Raw genomic sequence first — 22,119 nt, 5'->3', positions numbered from 1 at the left:
TTAAAATGAACAATTCACTCGAAAAGCACCCTGGGAAATACACCGTACAGTGTTAAAACAACATCCCCAAAAATAATGTAACACTACATGTGTAAATCCCTAACACTGTGTAAGTGTAACAGCATCAGCACTAATAAAGTGGTCATTTATGTCAGAATTTGAAACACCCATGGTGTTAGGGGCCCAACACTTTTGCTGTGTACTGGGCCAAACCGAGCCAGGCTGTACTGAGATGGCCTGGTTACATTGTTGGAACCAGTTTGGTTCGGGTCAGGATGATAAAGGTGACTTAAAACAAGCAGGAAATGAGAGTATAACTTCATCTTTTTATGCATTTATTTTTTAATTAATACATGACGTAGACAGGGATTCAACCAAAATGAGATGAGGCAAATACCACAAGACTGGAGATGGAAAATGATTAGCTTTTAATTGTAAACGAGAGTCACACCTATTGTTCTCTCATATTATTCTGACACTTGTTTACTGTTAATGAATATTTTAGTGTCACATCATTTAGCAGGAGAGCTCATTTTCACCAGCAGTCCGTGTCGTCGTTAGTCATATGGCACCAGAAATTAATCCGTCAGAAAGATCCTGTATTTCTTAACATCCATTAACAAGTACAAAGGTAATAACATCAACAAGTTTTCTTAGTCCGTGAGAGGGACACCATGTGGAGGTGTGTGTTGGTTTAACCGTTAACACTTCTGATACAGCGATAACATTCTGACTGAACCCACAGTGCGATTTCCCTTTATCTGATTGAATTAAGACATTAGTTTATTGAAGACCCAAAAATGATCATGCTCAATAAAACATTTTATAGATTGAAGCATGTTTACTAGCGCATGCCTCCAGAATCATTGGGTCATGTTCATCAGGGCACTCAATGGAAAACATTAAAAAAACCTGCACAAAGGACAACAAAAATAAATCTTACTGGAAAAGTCCAGGTAGGTCCTCAGTTTTCTTCCAATTAGTGCCTAATGAACTGGACCCTGGTCTAGGACTTTGGCTTATCTAAATGGCCACGCTGTTCTCCAACACAGCAGGGTCCATGTAGGTGTATGGCACTGGTAGCCCAGAGTTCCTGGCATTGATGGTCTCGCTGAAGACCTTCAGCTCCGCCTGGAATTTCTGAATCATCCTGCAAGGTGGTATCTCGTTGAAGTGCTCCTCTGGGTAATGGCCAAGGGCCACCTGTATATGGAGAATAATTGAAGTTAGCAAAATACAATATCAATTAACATTAAACACACTTGTAAATGTGATATTTTGTAGCTAAATATAGTATTTTGGGCTTAGATGATATTGATAATTGTTCATGAAAGATGGCAGACTCACAAAGTCACTGGATTGCTTGCTAAGGAGCCACATAGTTGACATGCCCTGTGCTGTTGTGCTGACATCGGGCAAGGTCTTCAGCATGGTGCTCTCAGTAGACTGCCCCTTAGTGGTGGGAGGTGGCTGTTTCAGGGAGATGGGGGTGTTGGGCATCCAGCCACCATAGTCATACTGTAACATGATGAAAAATGACTGATTATTACTGACATCCAATATGGTGGTATTCTGAAATGATGATATGATAGTGGCAAGGAATTACAGCAAAAACCTTGCAACATTTTAGCAAATCTTCCAAAATGGTAGATGAGGCAGAAAACGTCAGTAGTGCTTAGATTTAGATTAATAACACACTTGAAAAAAAGTATGGGCTATGCTACACCCACCTGTCCAGAGTTGACAGCAGAATGTTGCCCTGAGCAGGTGAATATCACCACGGTGACGAACTTGACGACCTCTGGCACAGTGGAGAAAGACTGAGGGATTCCTGGACAGAAAGATAAGAACCGAGAGAGGTGTGTGATGAATGGAGTTATACCAGGGGAGCTGGGTGGACTGTTACTATAGGACAGTCACGTCCATGGAAGTTGTGAGTTATGCCGAGGAAGTTATGGTCCAGAAACAAACAAAAATAATGGTAAAAACAAGACATTTACCCATACGTCCTTCCCCCCTCCCCCCTATTACCCTGTACATCATCACCTGTGCATTCTTGGGCCAGGAAGCCATGGTAAAATATATCCTTGATCCAGTTCTGTAGTTCCTGGTCTTCCCGGACCTCTGAGTCACTCTTGTAATAGAAACCAATCACTCCCTCTACAAACCTATACCGAAGACGACAACGGAAGAACGAAGGAAGAAGAAGATATCATATCTATGTAGAGCTATACTTTCACTCTAGATTCTACCAGCGGATGATACTGTACTACCATGTAGGTCTGCTCTGTTGTAGCCTACCTGTGGATGATGTCCCACAGCTTGAGTCCATCATCCCTGTAGTAGTTGTTGGGGACTGACTCCAGACCTCGTGCAGTGATGTCTTCCGGCACACAGAGGGAGCTGTAGGTCAATGAGGCCAAAGATCTCCTCAGGATCTCATTCATCCCCTCTCCGCCCGAAGCAGCAAACTACAACGTCACTTACAGTTACTTGATTACATAATTCTGTAACATTATAATGTACTTTAACTAAGCTGCAATATTACACTGGTTCCATGAGAGATAGTGAACCTACCAGCAAGTATGTTGACCCGGAGCGCCAAATGACCATACTTGGGGGTACTGTAGGTTCACTACAAGACATACAACCGCATGTATGCTGACTCTGACACAACTTCCATGGATGTGTGATTCCCAATATGGACACCACACACTTCTATGGAAACAGTCCACTCAGTAGCCTACCTGAGTGAAAACTCCTTCATCAGCTATTAGAAATGCCCGGGCCAAGAGGTTGATCTGGAGGGAGTAGCGGGTGTGTGGAATCAGAAGCTAAAGCAGTAAACCAGGGTGGAGAGAAGGATGGATGGTCAACAATCCCAAGAGATAAACTGGCATTAGTAAGGACTGTCTGGAGGACCTCATTAGAAATAAGTGTATTATACTTTCATGTGTCATTATCCTCTGTCATGGTCCAAACACACCAAGACAGTCGGGAAGAGGGCACGACAATGCCTATTCCCCCTCAGGAGACTGAAAAGATTTGCCATGGGTCCTCAGATCCTCAAAAAGTTCTAAAGCTGCACGATCGAGAGCATCCTGACCGGTTGAATCACCGCCTGGTATGGCAACTGCTCGGCATCCGACTGTAAGTCGCTACAGAGGGTAGTGTGTACGGCCCAGTACATTACTGGGGCCAAGCTTCCTGCCATCCAGGACCTCTATACTAGGCGGTGTCAGAGGATGGCCCCAAAAATTGTCAAAGACTGGAGTCACCCAAGTCATATACTGTTCTCTCTGCTACCGCACAGCAAGCAGTACCGGAGCGCCAGGTCTAGGTACAAAAGGCTCATTAACAGCTTCTACCCACAAGCCATAAGACTGTTGAACAATCAATTAAATGGCCACCCGGACTATTTATATTGATCCCACCCCTCACTTTACCACTGCCTACATGTACAAATTACCTCAATTACCTCGAGTAACCTGTATCCACGCACATTGACTCGGTACCGCCTGTATATAGCCTCGTTATTGTTATTTTATTGTGTTATTTTTTATTTTTTTTATTAAATTTTATTTAGTCAATATTTTCTTAACTGTTTTTACTTAAAACTGCATTGTTGGTAAGTAAGCATTTCACGTTAAGGTCTACAGCTGTTGTACTCGACGCATGTGACAAATCAAATTTAATTTTATTTGATCCTCGGAGCACTATACTTTTCAACTGGACATGCTATGTTATATTATGTTATGCTATGCTATGCTATATTATGCTGTGCTATATTATGTTATGCTATGCTATATTCTGTTATGCTATGCTATATTCTGTTATGTTATGCTATGATATATTATCTTATTGTATGATATATTATGTTATGCTATTCTATGTTATGCTATGCTATATTATGTTATGCTATGCTATATTATGTTATGCTATATTATGTTATGCTATGTTATGCTATGATATGTTATGCTATATTATGTTATGCTATGCTATATTATGTTATCCTATGCTATGCTCAGTGGAGGCTACTGAGGGGAGGACGGCTCATAGTAAAGGCTGGGATGGAGTGAATGGCATCAAACACATGGAAGCCATGTGTTTGATGCCATTCCACTCCAGCCATTACCACGTGCCCGTCCTCCCCAATTAGGGTGCCACCAACCTCCTGGGGTTATGCTATGCTGTGCTGTGTTATGTACCTTGTAGAGAGGGTGCACCATGGGCATGTTGCGCAGCAGTGCTATGGCGAACACCTCAGCCAGGAGGTGAGTGCGCAGCAGGTGGACGTTGAGTTGATGCTCTTGAAAGTCAGCGCTCCTCACAAAGATCTTGGCCAGGAGCCAGTCATACTCAGAGTCAGTAGGAAGGAAGATGGGGTTGTTGTTTGCAGGCTTCTGCTTCAGCTGTGGAGAGAAGGAGTGTTAGGGACCCCATAGATGGCTACCAGCAACATTATCCCTGTTTAATACAAAAATACAAATAATAACAATAGCAGATTCCTTTTTGGTGCTACATAGAACCCTTTTTTGAAGGTTCTATAAATAACCATGAACATAAGGTTATAAATGGAACGTTTATGGTGCTATAAAGAACCCTTTCTTAAAGTTCTATAAATACCATGAAAAATGTAAAAATGCAATAGGCTGATGCAACAGATCAGACCGTTTAGCTTAAAATGTTGATACATTTGTTTAAAAAAAAATGTTTTATTCAAATTATAAGCTCAACAATGCGCACATGGCTGTAGGTTAATGTTATTGGCATTGCTGAATTCGAATTCATAATAGCAAGCTAGGACTAATGGTTTGGTTAGATAAACTACCAAGTCTTTTTGGTTACCCAGGCATCTAGTGTCACTATCTAGTAAACTTGCTAGCTATTTCAGTGGATGTTGAACTCATTTATCCCTGCAAATGAACACATTTCTAGCAGTAAATGTGCTAAATTATAGCCATGGTATAAAAGGGATAATCAACTCGGGGCTCTATGCGTACTCTGGAAAATAATGTAACTCTGTGGAAGGTTAGTTCCACTCTGCTAGCGCGTTGTGGAACACACCTCATTATTAATTATTTTCCAGAGAACACATAGTCGTTGATTATCCTTTACGTATTTCACAAGACGCTTTCACTGGCCATAGTCATATTTAACATGTAATGGCTGTTACGTCCGTCGTTAGATGAATGAGACCAAGGTGCAGCGTGGTAAGCGTACATCTTTCTTTATTTGATGAACACCCCAAACACAACAAAAATATAAACAAACGTAACGTTCTGCAGGCTACACAGTAACTGTACAAAAACATGATCCCACAAACTCAGGTGGAAAACAGGCTGCCTAAGTATGATCCCCAATCAGAGACAACGATAGACAGCTGCCTCTGATTGGGGACCATACCCGGCCAACAAAGAAATAGAACACATAGATTTGCCCACCCAAGTCACACCCTGACCTAACCAAATAGAGAATAAAAAACCATCACCCTTCCCAAAGAACCCTTGATGAACCAGATGTTCTAAGTGTGTCATGCATTAATTAAAAGCATTTGAAGACAATATCAAACATATTTTCTTTGGGCGCTGTCAGATACAGTGGAGGCTGGTGGAGGGAAACATGGGGAGGACGGGCTCGTCATAATGTTTGGAACGTAAAGAAGGGAACGGTAGTAATGAGCCTGTACTCTGCATTTCTACCTCCACCAGCCTCCACGGGTAAGTGGGCTCTCTAAAGGAGATTGAATCATGATGGGTTTACAGACTCTCTCACTTGTAATGGTCTCCGTGACTGTGGTCTTCACTTCAAAGTTAGTTAGGTCAACCTTACCTGGATGGCGATGGGAACCAGCTTGTCATCAGGGGTTCTGTAGAGCAGGACCAGAGGAGCCGCCATGTACTGTTGTTTCATATTGATCACGTTTGCCTTTAATCCATCCAGGTTCTTGTAGTCAACCAGGAATATGTTGCCGCTCTGTTTGGGATTGGATGACATGGGAGAATAAATCCAAAAGTTACAATGCAACAGGTTATGATTACGGTTCACTTTCTTGATATTTTGGAATGGAACAGCTATTTTAGCTCTGTGTTTTACTAGGATTATCCCCAAAAAACATCCAATAAAGTTATTTTTGCGATTACTTTCTTGGAATTTAGGGTTACCATCCCCCCACAAAAACATAAAAGAAAGTAATACTGGGATGTTTTTCATTTGTTCTGTGGCCAGGTTTCATCCGAAATTTTTGAAGTACATGTCAGATAGAAAATGTCACGACAGGCCTGAAGGAAACAGAACGTTTGTCTGTAAACTTTCAGCATGTCAACAAAACAAAATATACTAGACAAGGTGTGATATTTTTGTGTCTGTAAAATGTATTATGCGAGAAATGGTGGTGGAATGGCACTTTTATGTGCAAAAATTGATATAATAACCATCGTATCTAAGTAAACTTGGAGTCACATGATGATATGTCTATATTCAGAGCATCTATCTTCAGAGCTCGTGCTGCTAGGTGACCTAAACTGGGACATGTTTAACTTGTTTGGGATAAGGGGCAGCATTTTCACATTTGGATGAAAAGCGTGCCCAGAGTAAACTGTCTGCTACTCAGTCCCAGTTGCTAATATATGCATATTATTAGTAGATTTGGATAGAAAACACTCTGAAGTTTCTAAAACTGTTTGAATGATGTCTGTGAGTATAACAGAACTCAGATGGCAGGCGAAAACCTGAGACAAATCCAACCAGGAAGTGGGAAATCTGAGGTTTGTAGTTTTCAACTCTTGGCCTATCGAATACACAGTGTCTATGGGGTCATATTGCACTTCCTAAGGCTTCCACTAGATGTCAACAGTCTTTAGAACCTTGTTTGATGCTTCTACTGTGAAGTGGAGGCAAATGAGAGGGGATTGAGTAAGGTCTCTCCCAGAGTGCCACGAGCTGACCATGCGTGTTCATGTGAGTTAGCTATCAACTTCCGGCGCCGACAGAGATGGCCGCCTCGCTTCGCGTTCCTAGGAAACTATGCAGTATTTAGTTTTTTTACGTGTTATTTCTTACATTGGTACCCCAGGTAATCTTAGGTTTCATTACATACAGTCGGGAGGAACTACTGAATATAAGAGCAACGTCAACTCACCATCATTACCATCATTACGACCAGGAATGGAGATGGGCACATCGCGCTCCACTCCCTAGCATACTACTCGCCAATGTCCAGTCTCTTGACAACAAGGTTGATGAAATCCGAGCAAGGGTAGCATTCCAGAGAGACATCAGAGACTGTAACGTTCTTTGCTTCACGGAAACATGGCTCACTCGAGAGACGCTAACGGAGTCGGTGCAGCCAGCTGGTTTCTTCACGCATCGCGCCGACAGAAACAAGCATCTTTCTGGTAAGAAGAGGGGCGGGGGGGTATGCCTTATGATTAATGAGACGTGGTGTGATCATAACAACATACAGGAACTCAAGTCATTCTGTTCACCTGACTTAGAATTCCTCACAATCAAATGTCGACCGCATTATCTACCAAGGGAATTCTCTTCGATTATAATCACAGCCGTATATATTCCGCCCCAAGCAGACACATCGATGGCCCTGAACGAACTTTATCTGACTCTTTGTAAACTGGAAACCACACATCCTGAGGCTGCATTCATTGTAGCCGGAGATTTTAACAAGGCTAATCTGAAAACAAAACTCCCTAAATTCTATCAGCATATCGATTGTGCTACCAGGGCTGGTAAAACCCTGGATAATTGTTATTCTAACTTCCGCGACGCATATAAGGCCCTCCCCCACCCTCCTTTCGGAAAAGCTGACCACGACTCCATTTTGTTGCTTCCAGCCTACAAACAGAAACTAAAACAAGAAGCTCCCGCGCTCAGGTCTGTTCAACGCTGGTCCGACCAATCTGATTGCACGCCTCAAGACTGCTTCGATCACGTGGATTGGGATATGTTCCGCATTGCGTCCAACAACAACATTGACAAATATGCTGATTCGGTGAGCGAGTTCATTAGAAAGTGCATCAGCGACATTATACCCACAGCAACGATTAAAACATTCCCAAACCAGAAACTGTGGATTGATGGCAGCATTCGCCGAAACTGAAAGCGCGAACCTCTGCTTTTAACCAGGGCAAGGTGACCGGAAACATGACCGAATACAAACAGTGTAGCTATTCCCTCCGCAAGGCAATCAAACAAGCTAATTGCCAGTATAGAGACAAAGTAGAGTCGCAATTCAACAGCTCAGACACAAGAGGTATGTGGCAAGGTCTACAGTCAATCACGGATTACAAAAAGAAAACCAGCCCCGTCATGGACCAGGATGTCTTCCTCCCAGACAGACTAAATAACTTTTTTGCTCGCTTTGAGGACAATACAGTGCCACTGACACGGCCCGCTACCAAAACCTGCGGGCTCTCCTTCACTGCAGCCGAGGTGAGTAAAACATTTAAACGTGTTAACCCTCGCAAGGCTGCAGGCCCTGACGGCATTCCCAGCCGCGTCCTCAGAGCATGCGCAGACCAGCTGGCTGGTGTGTTTACGGACATATTCAATCAATCCTTATCCCAGTCTGCTGTTCCCACATGCTTCAAGAGGGGCACCATTGTTCCTGTTCCCAAGAAAGCTAAGGTAACTGAGCTAAACGACTACTGCCCCGTAGCACTCACTTCCGTCATCATGAAGTGCTTTGAGAGACTAGTCAAGGACCATATCACCTCCACCCTACCTGACACCCTAGACCCACTCCAAGTTGCTTACCGACCCAATAGGTCCACAGATGACGCAATTGCAACCACACTGCACACTGCCCTAACCCATCTGGATAAGAGGAATACCTATGTGAGAATGCTGTTCATCGACTACAGCTCAGCATTTAACACGATAGTACCCTCCAAACTCGTCATCAAGCTCGAGACCCTGGGTCTCGACCCCGCCCTGTGCAACTGGGTACTGGACTTCCTGACGGGCCGCCCCCAGGTGGTGAGGGTAGGTAACAACATCTCCACCCCGCTGATCCTCAACACTGGGGCCCCACAAGGGTGCTTTCACCCACGACTGCGTGGCCATGCACGCCTCCAACTCAATCATCAAGTTTGCGGACGACACTACAGTGGTAGGCTTGATTACCAACTTCGACGAGACGGCCTACAGGGAGGCGGTGAGGGCCCTCGGAGTGTGGTGTCAGGAAAATAACCTCACACTCAACGTCAACAAAACAAAGGAGATGATTGTGGACTTCAGGAAACAGCAGAGGGAGCACCCCCCTATCCACATCGACGGGACAGTAGTGGAGAGGGTAGTAGGTTTTTAAGTTCCTCGGCGTACACATCACGGACAAACTGAATTGGTCCACCCACACAGACAGCGTTGTGAAGAAGGCGCAGCAGCGCCACTTCAACCTCAGGAGGCTGAAGAAATCCGGCTTGTCACCAAAAGCACTCACAAACTTCTACAGATGCACAATCGAGAGCATCCTGTCGGGCTGTATCACCGCCTGGTACGGCAACTGCTCCGCCCACAACCTCAAGACTCTCCAGAGGGTAGTGAGGTCTGCACAACGCATCACCGGGGGCAAACTACCTGCCCTCCAGGACACCTACACCACCCGATGTCACAGGAAGGCCATAAAGATTATCAAGGACAACCATCACCCGAGCCACTGCCTGTTCACCCCGCTATCATCCAGAAGGCGAGGTCAGTACAGCTGCATCAAAGCAGGGACCGAGAGACTGAAAAACAGCTTCTATCTCAAGGCCATCAGACTGTTAAACAGCCACCACTAACATTTAGTGGCTGCTGCCAACATACTGACTCAACTCCAGCCACTTTAATAATGGGAATTGATGGAAATTGATGTAAAAATGTATCACTAGCCACTTTAAACAATGCCACTTAATATAATGTTTACATACCCTACATTACTCATCTCATATGTATATGTATATACTGTACTCTATATCATCTACTGCATCTTGCCATCTTTATGTAATACATGTATCACTAGCCACTTTAAACTATGCCACTATGTTTATATACCCTACATTACTCATCTCATATGTATATACTGTACTCTATACCATCTACTGCATCTTGCCTATGCCGTTTTGTACCATCACTCATTCATATATCTTTATGTACATATTCTTTATCCCTTTACACTTGTGTGTGTATAAGGTAGTAGTTGTGGAATTGTTAGGTTAGATTACTCGTTGGTTATTACTGCATTGTCGGAACTAGAAGCACAAGCATTTCGCTACGCTCGCATTAACATCTGCTAACCATGTGTATGTGACAAATACGATTTGATTTGAGTTCCATTGCATTTTTGAAGACAAAGGAATTCTCCGGTTGGAAAATGATTGAAGATTTATGTTAAAAACATTCTAAAGATTGATTCTATACTTCGTTTGACATGTTTCTAAGGACTGTAACAGAACTTTTTGACTTTTTGTCTGCTCCTAGTGACCGCGCGTCATATTTGGAATACTGGGCTAAACGCGCTAACAAAAAGGAGGTGTTTGGACATAAATTATTAACTTTATCGAACAAATCAAACATTTATTGTGGAACTGGGATTCCTGGGAGTGCATTCTGATGAAGATCATCAAAGGTAAGTGAATATTTATAATGCTATTCTGACTTCTGTTGACTCCACAACATGGCGAATATCTTTATGGCTTATTTGGGCTCTGAGCACTGTACTCAGATTATAGCACGGTGTGCTTTTTCCGTAAAGTTTTTGGGAAATCTGACACAGCGGTTGCATTAACTTCTTAGCGCTAGGGGTCAGATTTTATTTTTTTTAAATAACGTGCCCAACGTAAACTGACATTTTCTCTGGCCCAGATCGTAGAATATGCATATAATTTACAGATTAGGATAGAAAACACTCCAAAGTTTCCAAAACTGTCAAAATATTGTCTGTGAGAATAATAATACTTTTCTGCAAGCGAAATCCTGAGAAAAAGTAACCCGGAAATGATATATATATATTTTTTTATCTTTGTTTCCTGGCCCGTCTAACCTCCATTTAAAGGGGTATCAACCAGATTCATTTTCCAATGGCTTCCTCAGGCTGTGACCAGGCTTTAGACATAGTTTCAGGCTTTTATTTTGAAAAATGAACGAGTTTTTTCAAAACTAGTCAAGTGTCTTGCGAATAGTTCCTGCGAGCGAGAGAGGGGCACCCCATTTTCCTTTTGTCTCTTATTAACACCCCAGCCATCCTACAATCTAAACTTGATGCCCTCAATCTCACACAAATTATCAATGAACCTACCAGGTACCACCCCAAAACCGTAAACACGTGCACCCTCATAGATATCATCCTAACCAACTTGCCCTCTAAATACACCTCTGCTGTTTTCAACCAAGATCTCAGCGATCACTGCCTCATTGCCTGCATCCGTAATGGGTCAGCGGTCAAACGACCTCCACTCATCACTGTCAAACGCTCCCTGAAACACTTCAGCGAGCAGGCCTTTCTAATCGACCTGGCCCAGGTATCATGGAAGGATATTGACCTCATCCCGTCAGTAGAGGATGCCTGGTTATTTTTTTTAAATGCCTTCCTCACCATCTTAAATAAGCATGCCCCATTCAAGAAATTTAGAACCAGGAACAGATATAGCCCTTGGTTCTCTCCAGACCTGACTGCCCTTAAAACTTCTTGCGACTACAGGGGGTGCTGTTCCGAATTAGCATTTTGTCGTCTCCAAATTAAACTGCCTAGTACTCAATTCTTGCTCGTACAATATGCATATTATTAATTATATTGGATAGAAAACACCTTCTAGTTTCATACAACGTTGAAATTATGTCTGTGGGTGACCCAGAACTCTTTCTACAGCGAAATCCATGACAGACAGTGAAAGGTCTGAGAGCGAAGCTCTGGTTTCAGATCAGTTTTTAAGGTCTCTGTCTATCCTATGGAACGACACGAACTGCACCCGCCTTCCCCTGGATGTCAGTAACCAATGAGAAGTGGAATGGGCCTTCTAGGTAGCTCTCAGAGGTTATAAAAGACCAAGGAGTGAGAGTAGCCCCCCTTTCGACGCTCGCCCTTATGCAGGATGGGACCTCCGGACGCCATTTTCACAGGCTCGGTTATCAACTTGAAATGTATCCGTCTGTAATTTAATTCGATATAGGACTTAGAAACATCATAAGGTAGTTAATTTAAACCGTTTTATAACAATTTATATCCGTTTAGTGCGATTTTGAGGAATTTCTTTGTTGTGCACTCTGAAACTTTGGACACGTTTTGGGGTCCCGTTCGATCGTTAGTGGATATTTCGAAGGACAGAGGACATCTATCGACCAAAAGACGTTTATAACATAGAAAGGATACATTGCCCAAGAATATGATGGAAGAACAGCTCAAAGTAAGCAATATTTAATATGATAAATTGTTGTTCTGTCGAAATATTTTAAACGCATATTTCGCCATTTTGTTTGGTATAGCTTCACTTGGCGAACCCTGTATTGAAAAGTAAGGATAATTTTAAAAATGTAAATCAGCGGTTGCATTAAGAACTAATTTGTCTTTCGATTCCTGTCAACCCTGTATTTTTTAGTCAAGTATATGATTAGCTTTCAATTAAACTAGATCACTCTGATAGATGACGTCAGACATATTGAGGCTTGATTTCCTAGTATTTTTATTGTGTAACCACGGTTTTGTATGGCTAAATATGCACCTTTTCGAACAAAATGTATATGTATGTTGTAAAATGATGTTACAGGAGTGTCATCGGAAGAATTCTGAGAAGGTTAGTGAAAAAATTTATATCTTTTGGCGGTGATTACGTTATAGCGCTCTTTGGCTGGAATCGATGCTCTGGTAACGTTTGCACATGTAGTATGCTAACTTATCGATTTATTGTGTTTTCGCTGAAAAACGCTTAGAAAATCTGAAATATGGTCTGAAATCACAAGAACTGGGTCTTTCCATTGCTATGCTTTGTCTATTTTTATGAAATGTTTTATGATGAGTAAATTGGTCATACACGTTGCTCTATCTAGTAATTCTAGTCGATTTGTGATGGTCGGTGCAATTGTAAACTGTGATTTCTACCTGAAATATGCACTTTTTTCTAACAAAAACTATCCTATACCATGAATATGTTATCAGACTGTCATCTGATGGGTTTTTTTATAGGTTATTGGCTATCAATATCTTAGTTGAGCCGAATTGGTGATAGCACCTGAAGGAGTAAGAAACTGATGGAGTTAGAATAGTGGTGTATTTTGCTAACGTGTTTAGCTAATAGATTTACATATTTTGTCTTCCCTGTAAAACATTTTAAAAATCTGAAATGGTGGCTTTATTCACAAGATCTGTATCTTTCATCTGGTGTCTTGGACTTGTGATTTAATGATATTTAGATGCTACTATCTACTTGTGAAGCTATGCTAGCTATGCTAATCAGTGTGTGGGGGGTGGGGGGTGCTCCCGGATCCGGGATTGATACTCGTGAAAGGTTAACCAACACAAAAACATCCTATGCCGTTCTGCATTAGCATCGAACAGCCCCCGTGATATGCAACTTTTCAGGGAAGTTGGAAACCAATATACACAGGCAGTTAGAAAAGCCAGGGCTAGCTTTTTCAAGCAGAAATTTGCTTCCTGCAACACAAACTCAAAAAAGTTCTGGAAAACTGTAAAGTCCATGGAGAATTAGAACACCTCCTCCCAGCTGCCCACTACACTGAGGATAGGAAACTGTCACCACTGACAAATCCACTACAATTGAGAATTTCAAAAAACATTTTTCTACGGCTGTTCATGCTTTCCACCTGGCTACCCCTACCCCGGTCAACAGCACTGCACCCCCCACAGCAACTCACCCAAGCCTTCCCCATTTCTCCTTCTCCCAAATCCAGTCAGCTGATGTTCTGAAAGAGCTGCAAAATCTGACCCCTACAAATCAGCCGTGCTAGACAATCTGGACACTCTTTCTAAAATTATCTGCCGGATTTGTTGCAACCCCTATTACTAGCCTGTTCAACCTCTCTTTCGTGTCATCTGAGATTCCCAGAGATTGGAAAGCAGCTGCGGTCATCCCCCTCTTCAAAGGGGGGACACTCTTGACCCAAACTGCTACAGACTTATATCTATCCTACCCTGCCTTTCTAAGGTCTTCGAAAGCCAAGTCAACAAACAGACTACCGACCATTTCGAATCCCACCGCACATTCTCCGCTAGGCAATCTGGTTTCAGAGCTGGTCATGGGTGCACCTCAGCCACGCTCAAGGTCCTAAACGATATCTTAACCGTCATCGATAAGAAACAATACTGTGCAGCCGTATTCATTGACCTGGCCAAGGCTTTCGACTCTGTCAATCACCACATCCTCATCGGCAGACTCGATAGCCTTGGTTTCTCAAATGATTGCCTCGCCTGGTTCACCAACTACTCTGATAAAGTTCAGTATGTCAAATCGGAGGGCCTGTTGTACGGGCCTCCGGCAGTCTCTATGGGAGTGCCACAGGGTTCAATTCTCGGGCCGACTCTTCTCTGTATACATCAATCATGTCGCTCTTGCTGCTGGTGAGTCTCTGATCCACCTCTATGAAGACGACACCATTCTGTATACTTCTGGCCCTTCTTTGGACACTGTGTTAACAACCCTTCAGACGAGCTTCAATGCCATACAACTCTCCTTCCGTGGCCTCCAACTGCTCTTAAATACAAGTAAAACTAAATGCATCCTCTTCAACCAATCGCTTCCTGCACCTGCCCGCACGACTAGCATCACTACTCTGGACGGTTCTGACTTAGAATATGTGGACAACTACAAATACCTAGGTGTCTGGTTAGACTGTAAACTCTCCTTCCAGACTCACATCAAACATCTCCAATCCAAAGTTAAATCTAGAATTGGCTACCTATTCCGCAACATACCATCCTTCACTCATGCTGCCAAACATACCCTTGTAAAACTGACCATCCTCCCAACCCTCGACTTCGGCGATGTCATTTACAAAATAGCCTCCAATACCCTACTCAATAAATTGGATGCAGTCTATCACAGTGCCATCCGTTTTGTCACCAAAGCCCCATATACTACCCACCACTGCGACCTGTACGCTCTCGTTGGCTGGCCCTCGCTTCATACTCATCGCCAAACCCACTAGCTCCAGGTCATCTACAAGACCCTGCTAGGTAAAGTCCCCCCTTATCTCAGCTCGCTGGTCACCATAGCAGCACCCACCTGTAGCACGCGCTCCAGCAGGTATATCTCTCTGGTCACCCCCAAAGCCAATTCCTCCTTTGGCCGAGTCTCCTTCCAGTTTTCTGCTGCCAATGACTGGAACAAACTACAAAAATCTCTGAAACTGGAAACACTTATCCCCCTCACTAGATTTAAGCACCAGCTGTCAGAGCAGCTCACAGATTACTTCACCTGTACATAGCTCATCTATAATTTAGCCCAAAAAACGACCTCTTCCCCTACTGTATTTGTTTATTTATTTTGCTCCTTTGCACCCCATTATTTCTATTTCTGCTTCGCACATTCTTCAACTGCAATATTGTATTTACTTCGCCACCATGGCCTTTTTTTGCCTTTACCTACCTTATCTCACCTCATTTGCTCACATTGCATATAGATGTCACGCCCTGACCTTAGAGAGCCTGTTTATTTCTCTATTTGGTTAGGTCAGGGTGTGATTTGGGTGGGCATTCTAGTTTTCTATTTCTTTGTTTGCCGGGTATGGTTCCCAATCAGAGGCAGCTGTCTATCGTTGCCTCTGATTGGTAATCATACTTAGGCAGCCTGTTTTCCACCTGAGTTTGTGGGATCGTGATTTTGCACAGTACCTGTATAGCCCTGCAGAACTTTACGTTCGTTGATCTTTTGTGTTTTATTCGGTGTTCATTCTAAAATAAATTAAGATGTACACTTTCCACGCTGCGCTTTGGTCTCATTCCGACGACGGACGTAACAATAGACCTATTTTGCTACTGTATTATTGACTGTATGTTTGTTTTACTCCATGTGTAACTCTGTGTTGTTGTATGTGTCGAACTGCTTTGCTTTATCTTGGCCAGGTCGCAATTGTAAATGAGAACTCGTTCTCAACTTGCCTACCTGGTTAAATAAAGGTGAAATAAATATATAAAATAAAATCTGTTGTGTGGTCCTCTCACTACGACTCGGGAAAACATGCAGTTTATTAGGCTACAGATTAAATAAATTATGATGAACTTCACAGGGTGGTGAAAGTGCACAGTGATGAGCTTGATGCTCCTCTCCAGTAAATATCTAGGGTCTTTTTCTGGTGACATGATGACCGATGCTTGACTGCCATTGATAAGTAAAAAAAAAAAAAAATTGTCCGTATAATAATGTCATCATGTAGGCTATACCTGCACTGTATCTGCCAGCTGTTGGCTAGAGTGCACGTGGCAAGACCAGAGTGGGCACATTCGCTATATAACAGAAAAATGATTGTGACAAAGCCATCAGAGTTGAAAATGCCATGGAAATGCCATTTACATGTTTTTATTTTTTATGTTTGGGTACATGGGAACCACAAAGGTTATTTTTATGTGAACTATGTCATCACACAGCTATATATCTGCAACAGGTCAATTTGATGGAAACATCTATCGTGGGGAAATGTGCATATTGTTTTTATGCGGGTTTGAGAATATTTGCATGAAAATTTGTCGCCAATTGGATGGAAACCTAGCTATTGAGAAACATACTGGATGGACCTCCACAAAAGTCATCTGGAGGTCCAAAAAGGAATCTGGTACATGCCTCTGATGGTCCAAGAAAGTGGACGTCTAGACATCCAACAAAGGGATCTCCATTGACTTCCATTGATAACTGGGAATATCTAAGATATTCACCTAGGTCCAAGAGGACTGCCCCTAGTCCAGCGCCACCCATAATATAAGTGGTACTGCAATAATTTAGGCAACTTGTAACAATTCATTTATTTTACCAAAGAGTCCCATTTTGACATAGTGTACAGTACCTGCAATTCCTTTAGGAGGCTGGACGATCCACGAAGAGAGGGCTTGACCATGTCTTCTGTGACGGGGAAATTTGCCGGCAACTCCGAGCAGCGACGGATCAACATGGGGTTGCAGCCGTTCAGATACTGGTACCCGAAAAACTCATCTTCCTTCCAGTGCTCCTGTGCATAGTCTGGAAGGAGGAAATTCTGGGTCGTATTAATTAGTGCACACCGTAGCAAAACCTTTTGCAACAGAACACAAAATCAAGAGTTTCTTATTGGACAGGTATTCCCTCCCTGTTTCAGTCTGTTTTCTTCCACATGATGCCTAGTAAACCAGGGTCGTTTTCAGTATATAGAGAACCAGTCAAAAGTTTGAAGCTGGTTGAGAGAATGCCAAGAGTGTGCAAAGCTGTCATCAAGCCAAAGGGTTGCTACTTTGAAGAATCTCAAATATAAAATATTTGTTTAACACTTTTGGCTACTACATGATTCCATATGTGTTCTTTCATAGTTTTGATGTCTTGACTATTATTCTAAAATGTAGAAAATAGTGAAAATTAAAAAAACTTGAATGAGTAGGTGTGTCCAAACTTTTGACTGGTACTGTATGTATATTTTTATTGGACATATTCAAGTAGTATTACTTCCCCCTTTCACTTTGTTTCAAAACGTTTACCACCTAATAAACAGGCCCCTGGAGTTAATACTGCAAATGTACCTATGAAATGCACTCACCTGAGATGACAGTTCTATTGAGGTAGACTTCGCTGATTTCATCAATGTTTTTCCAGCTCTTCTTGTTGTCTGAATACCCCTTCAGTTTCAGCTCAGTGATCCTACAGAATGGAAGACAAGGAACTATGTCAAGATGAGCCAATAGAGTTACACAGAGCAAATGTACAACTCAACAATATAAATGAATGGAATACTTTAGAAGAGCTTTGATGATCTGCTGCAGGAAGTACTATTTGAACTGTCCTTAGAGGATGAGTTATGCCCGACGTACGCAACGCAATACGCTAACGCAAAAATGGCTGTCCTGCATAGTCGCAAAAATATGCAAGTGTGTGCAACCCAAAATGTTAAACTCACCATGTACTGGACAAAGGAAAAAAGCTCAAATCCGCACTGAACTATTCTTACATTTGAATGTAATTATCAGCAGGAGAGGTCAGAGCAATCAGACACATTTGGGCGACAGCCTTCATCAGCATTTGGAGAAAAATAAGGCATTCACACATAGTTATAAATGATGAAACATTGTAGTATCTTTTTTCACAATCATAATTTACATTCATTATTCACATACATTGTTCTACTATTTTTCACAACTTCTAGTGCCTAAAAATACATTAAAACGTAAAGAATATTTGAATGAATGCGGGTTTTTGGGGGTTTTCCCCCCCAGTGCATGCCTTTTGAACCCGGCACGCAACAACGTTTTGTTACTACAGACTTTCGAGTTGAGCACGCCAATTCCTCATTCTGCCACTTATCACATAGGGAAGCCATTATGAGTAGCACATTGCATTCTCGTGTTGTGTACTCAAGTCGGGTATACATTTGGCTTTGGTGAGGAACTCACCCGGTGGCGGCGGTGAAGAGGAACTGGGTGGCCTTGGTGAACGAGAATTGGATCTCGCTGGGAAGATCCAGAGGGTTGTCTGCCTTCATGCTGCCGGGGAAACCCTCCTTGTAGGTATCCCAGCTGAGTAGGAGGAGAAGCAGGAGGAGCAGGAGAAAGGGGAGGAGCAGGAAATATATGGAGGTTGGTCAGATATAATGGACAGACTGGGCAGCTAGGACGAAAGACCACAGCACCTACCAGTACTGCTCAGTTCTCGTCTTCAGCTCCAGTTCCCTGCTGTACCTGGCAAGATTATTAGTTTCATCACAGAGTCTTTTAGCTGAAAAATATTAAAAACAATAAATCACACGTATTATTGCACTAATCCTTCAGAACCAGTGTTGCATGTATTACTGTATGTACGGTGGCCCTAAGAGGCAAAGTAGCTTTTAAAACTTAGTGACAGCGTGCACACACAAAGAAAATGCCTCCCCCTCACAATGGCTGCAAGTATCCACTTTTTTCCCAAGCATTACTCATTCTGACATGTCTGCATGTGATGTTGTTTCATAACGTCACACCGTGCTGACCTGTGCCCTCTCTGAACAGGTGCACCTCCTTGTCCATAATCCAACGGTAGATAGGGAACAGGCATGTGCCTCTCTCTGGCGTCGTCACGACAACCTTGGATGGGAACCAGTCATCCAGGGGGAAGAGTGGGAGGGGCTGTTTGTCCAGCTCTATCAGCACCAGCTTGCCGAGTGAAAAGGGGCACACCACGTCGAATTCACGAGACCCCTGCAGAGAGAGCAGGGGAGAGAGAGAGAGATGGAGGAAGTGAGAGATAGATGGAGGGAATGAGATGTAGGGAGGGAGTGAGTGAGTGAGAGAGAAAGGGAGGGGCAGAGAGAGAAGATGAGGGAGAGAGCGGAATCTGGACTGTGTGAGAAAGCAAGTAACAAATGCAAATATAACTAATCCTGTACTACCAGTATTATTACGTAAGGGCCCAACATAAAGGCAACAAAGTCTTCACGTCATATACACTTTATGTTAATGAACATATTGGGTGCTTTTGGGTGTGTTTTGAGTACAGTATTTGAAAAATGCAAATGGTAAGTCTTATTGAAGCTAGAATAATTTGTTGCAACATTCATTTTTAAAATTTTAAATTATATATACTCAAAGATTCTTGAAGAATTTTATTTTATAATTGCTTAGATCAACTGTCGTACCCAATCAGAACCCAAAATATAAGCTTGTTTTACACCAATGTTTGTAAACAATGTAAATGTAAACAAACACTAAGCTATAGCCACAAAACATGGTTAAAAGTATACATTCTTCTATGAGTTTGAGAATGGTGACATTTCTACAAGCCCATCCCTCAGCTTTTTACCAAAACAGAGGCGGGGCACCTCTTTGTTATTGTTTCAATTAAGGATTCTAGATTTAGAGAGAAATATCTCTTAGTACTGATAGGAGCATGACTGACTTACCGTGCCTTGATAGAAGAGTCCTGTCAAGCTAGTGAGCCACGTGCGCTTACTCTCTCCTTTTTCGCCAACCAGCTTGATGAAGACGTTGTTCATCGTGGTGGCAGTTGCGATGTTGTGTGTGTGCACAGTCACCTTGTATTTTGCCATTTTGACTCTGAAAAACACTATGATAGGCTTATCTGCACACACTGAGACTGCACAGCAAACAACATTTCATTCAATGTAGACGGTGCAAACATTTCTGCAAATATTAAGACTTGCATGATATCTGTTGATCCATTTTAATATAACAAAATCATTTTTTTTATGGTATTCTTGCTTGAATAACAAACTTGCAAAGCCACAGTTATTGCATACACACAGCATGTAGGGGGACATTTTGCACGAGCAAATGGCAGTGAGCAAATGAACCATAGACAGGAGTAATATGCTTATTCAATGTGCATATTATCCAATATACCCATTGCATTGTGTGCATTGCGTTCATGGCTCAGTACCCTGATCTCTGGTTAAATAGTCTCCTCATTCTACACATAGTTGAAGAAAACAAAACATGAAATCACACTGCACATCAAGTTGAACTGTATTTCTTGCACACATCTGTGCTCTTTTGCTTGATGAAAATGTCTCCCATATTATCAAAAATAAAACATTCAGCGTTCCCTTACCTGATTGGTTGATAGTTTGTAGTACCCTGTTAACTGTGCCTTAACATGCATGTAATGATCACCTTCCCTACTGCTTGTTTTATACCTGGCTGGAGGTGTGTGCAGAACACTGAGTACATATTGGGTGTTACTTCCCTCCATTGAACTTGCTCATCCTGCATGATAAATTCTGGCACTGTTGATAGCGAAGCGTTGCCCAATCACCTATTGTAAATACACAGCAGAAGTGTTGAATCTGCTTGTAAAGTTTGAGCCGTGGTTGAAAGGGTGTTGTAATGCAACTTTCCCAGTTCTGAGGGCATGCGGTTAAATCTTTGCTCGGCACTGCAATGCAAGTTACACGTGGGAAATTGCATTGTTGTCACAGACTCTGTTTAGGTGGTCTGCAAGATATCCAAACAGGATTTCACAAGTCTTGTATAGTCACTATATGGAGTTAGTACTATATCTACTATACTGTACAGTATCTCAAGGACAGCCTCCAAATCCTTCCTACTCACACTAATGATACAACTTCCATTGTGCTTATTTGGCAGGACACATACGGTCAATATGTATCACTAACTTGCATCTTATCGCATATCCTCCAAAGAATAGGTGAGGCCAGAGGAGGCTGGTGTGTCAGCGATTGTGTGCAGATATGTAGCGGAGTCAGGCGCAGGACACAGGTTTTGAGCAACACAACGGAGTTTACTCAAAAATCAAGCAAAATTCCAAAATGGAATAATAACAAACACACTAGCACATACAACAACCACTAACGACACAAACAATCACGGACAGAACAGAAATGTATGCCAGAGGGTTAAATAGGGAACATGATAGGGGAATTGAAACCAGGTGTGTGTAATACAGACAAAACAAAACGAAACTGAAACATAGATCGGTGGTGACTAGAAAGCCGGTGACGTCAACCGCCGAACACCACCCGAACAAGGAGAAGGGCCGACTTCGGCGGAAGTCGTGACAGTACCCCCCCCTTGACGCGCGGCTCCAGCAGCGCGCCGACACCGGCCTCGGGGACGACCCGGAGGGCGAGGTGCAGGGCGATCCGGGTGGAGACGGTGAAACTCCTGTAGCATTGAAGGATCTAGAATGTCCTCCACCGGTACCCAGCATCTCTCCTCCGGGCCGTACCCCTCCCACTCCACGAGGTACTGAAGGCCCCTCGCCCGACGCCTTGAGTCCATGATGGCTCGTACGGTATACGCCGGGACCCCCTCCAGAGGGGGCGGAGGAACCTCCCGCACCTCAGACTGCTGGAGCGGACCAGCCACCACCGGCCTGAGGAGAGACACATGGAACGAGGGGTTAATGTGATAATCAGGGGGGAGTTGTAACCTATAACAAACCTCGTTCAGTCTCCTCAGGACTTGAATGGCCCCACAAACCGCGG

At 42.9% G+C, this 22,119-nt stretch overlaps 1 protein-coding gene across 2 annotated transcripts; it reads right to left on the bottom strand.

The window, feature by feature from the left end:
- Positions 1 to 312: 312 nt before the first annotated feature.
- On the bottom strand, positions 313 to 20,845 carry LOC139579228 (polyunsaturated fatty acid lipoxygenase ALOX15B-like). Of its 2 annotated transcripts, none has more exons than XM_071407703.1 (15): positions 20,724 to 20,845; positions 20,056 to 20,219; positions 19,147 to 19,354; positions 18,815 to 18,896; positions 18,575 to 18,697; positions 17,725 to 17,825; positions 17,005 to 17,177; positions 5,833 to 5,976; positions 4,209 to 4,412; positions 2,748 to 2,834; positions 2,302 to 2,471; positions 2,047 to 2,168; positions 1,731 to 1,831; positions 1,348 to 1,518; positions 313 to 1,203 (listed from the first exon to the last, which is right to left on the bottom strand). In XM_071407703.1, exons 2-15 carry the CDS (start codon positions 20,200 to 20,202, stop codon positions 1,024 to 1,026), a joined length of 2,013 nt encoding a protein of 670 aa, XP_071263804.1. In that variant the 5' UTR covers positions 20,203 to 20,219; positions 20,724 to 20,845; the 3' UTR covers positions 313 to 1,023. The 2 variants fall into 2 exon arrangements, with proteins under 2 accessions (XP_071263804.1, XP_071263803.1); XM_071407702.1 differs by having other exon boundaries at positions 20,056 to 20,209; positions 20,724 to 20,841.
- Positions 20,846 to 22,119: the final 1,274 nt, after the last annotated feature.

Source organism: Salvelinus alpinus, chromosome 6 (genome assembly GCF_045679555.1).
Source record: "Salvelinus alpinus chromosome 6, SLU_Salpinus.1, whole genome shotgun sequence".
Lineage (NCBI taxonomy): Eukaryota > Metazoa > Chordata > Actinopteri > Salmoniformes > Salmonidae > Salvelinus > Salvelinus alpinus.
The sequence above is the reverse complement of the archived record's forward strand: the minus strand, read 5'-3'. Positions and strand labels throughout refer to the sequence as shown.

Coding starts and splice junctions, on each gene's coding strand:
- LOC139579228 (XM_071407703.1), bottom strand. CDS start 20,202: ATGGCAAAATACAAGGTGACTGTGCACACACACAACATCGCAACTGCC. Junction 18,897..19,146: donor CCTGTTCAGAGAGGGCACAG/GTCAGCACGGTG, acceptor AATATTTTTCAG/CTAAAAGACTCTGTGATGAA. Junction 5,977..17,004: donor GCCTCCTAAAGGAATTGCAG/GTACTGTACACT, acceptor AATCCCAAACAG/AGCGGCAACATATTCCTGGT.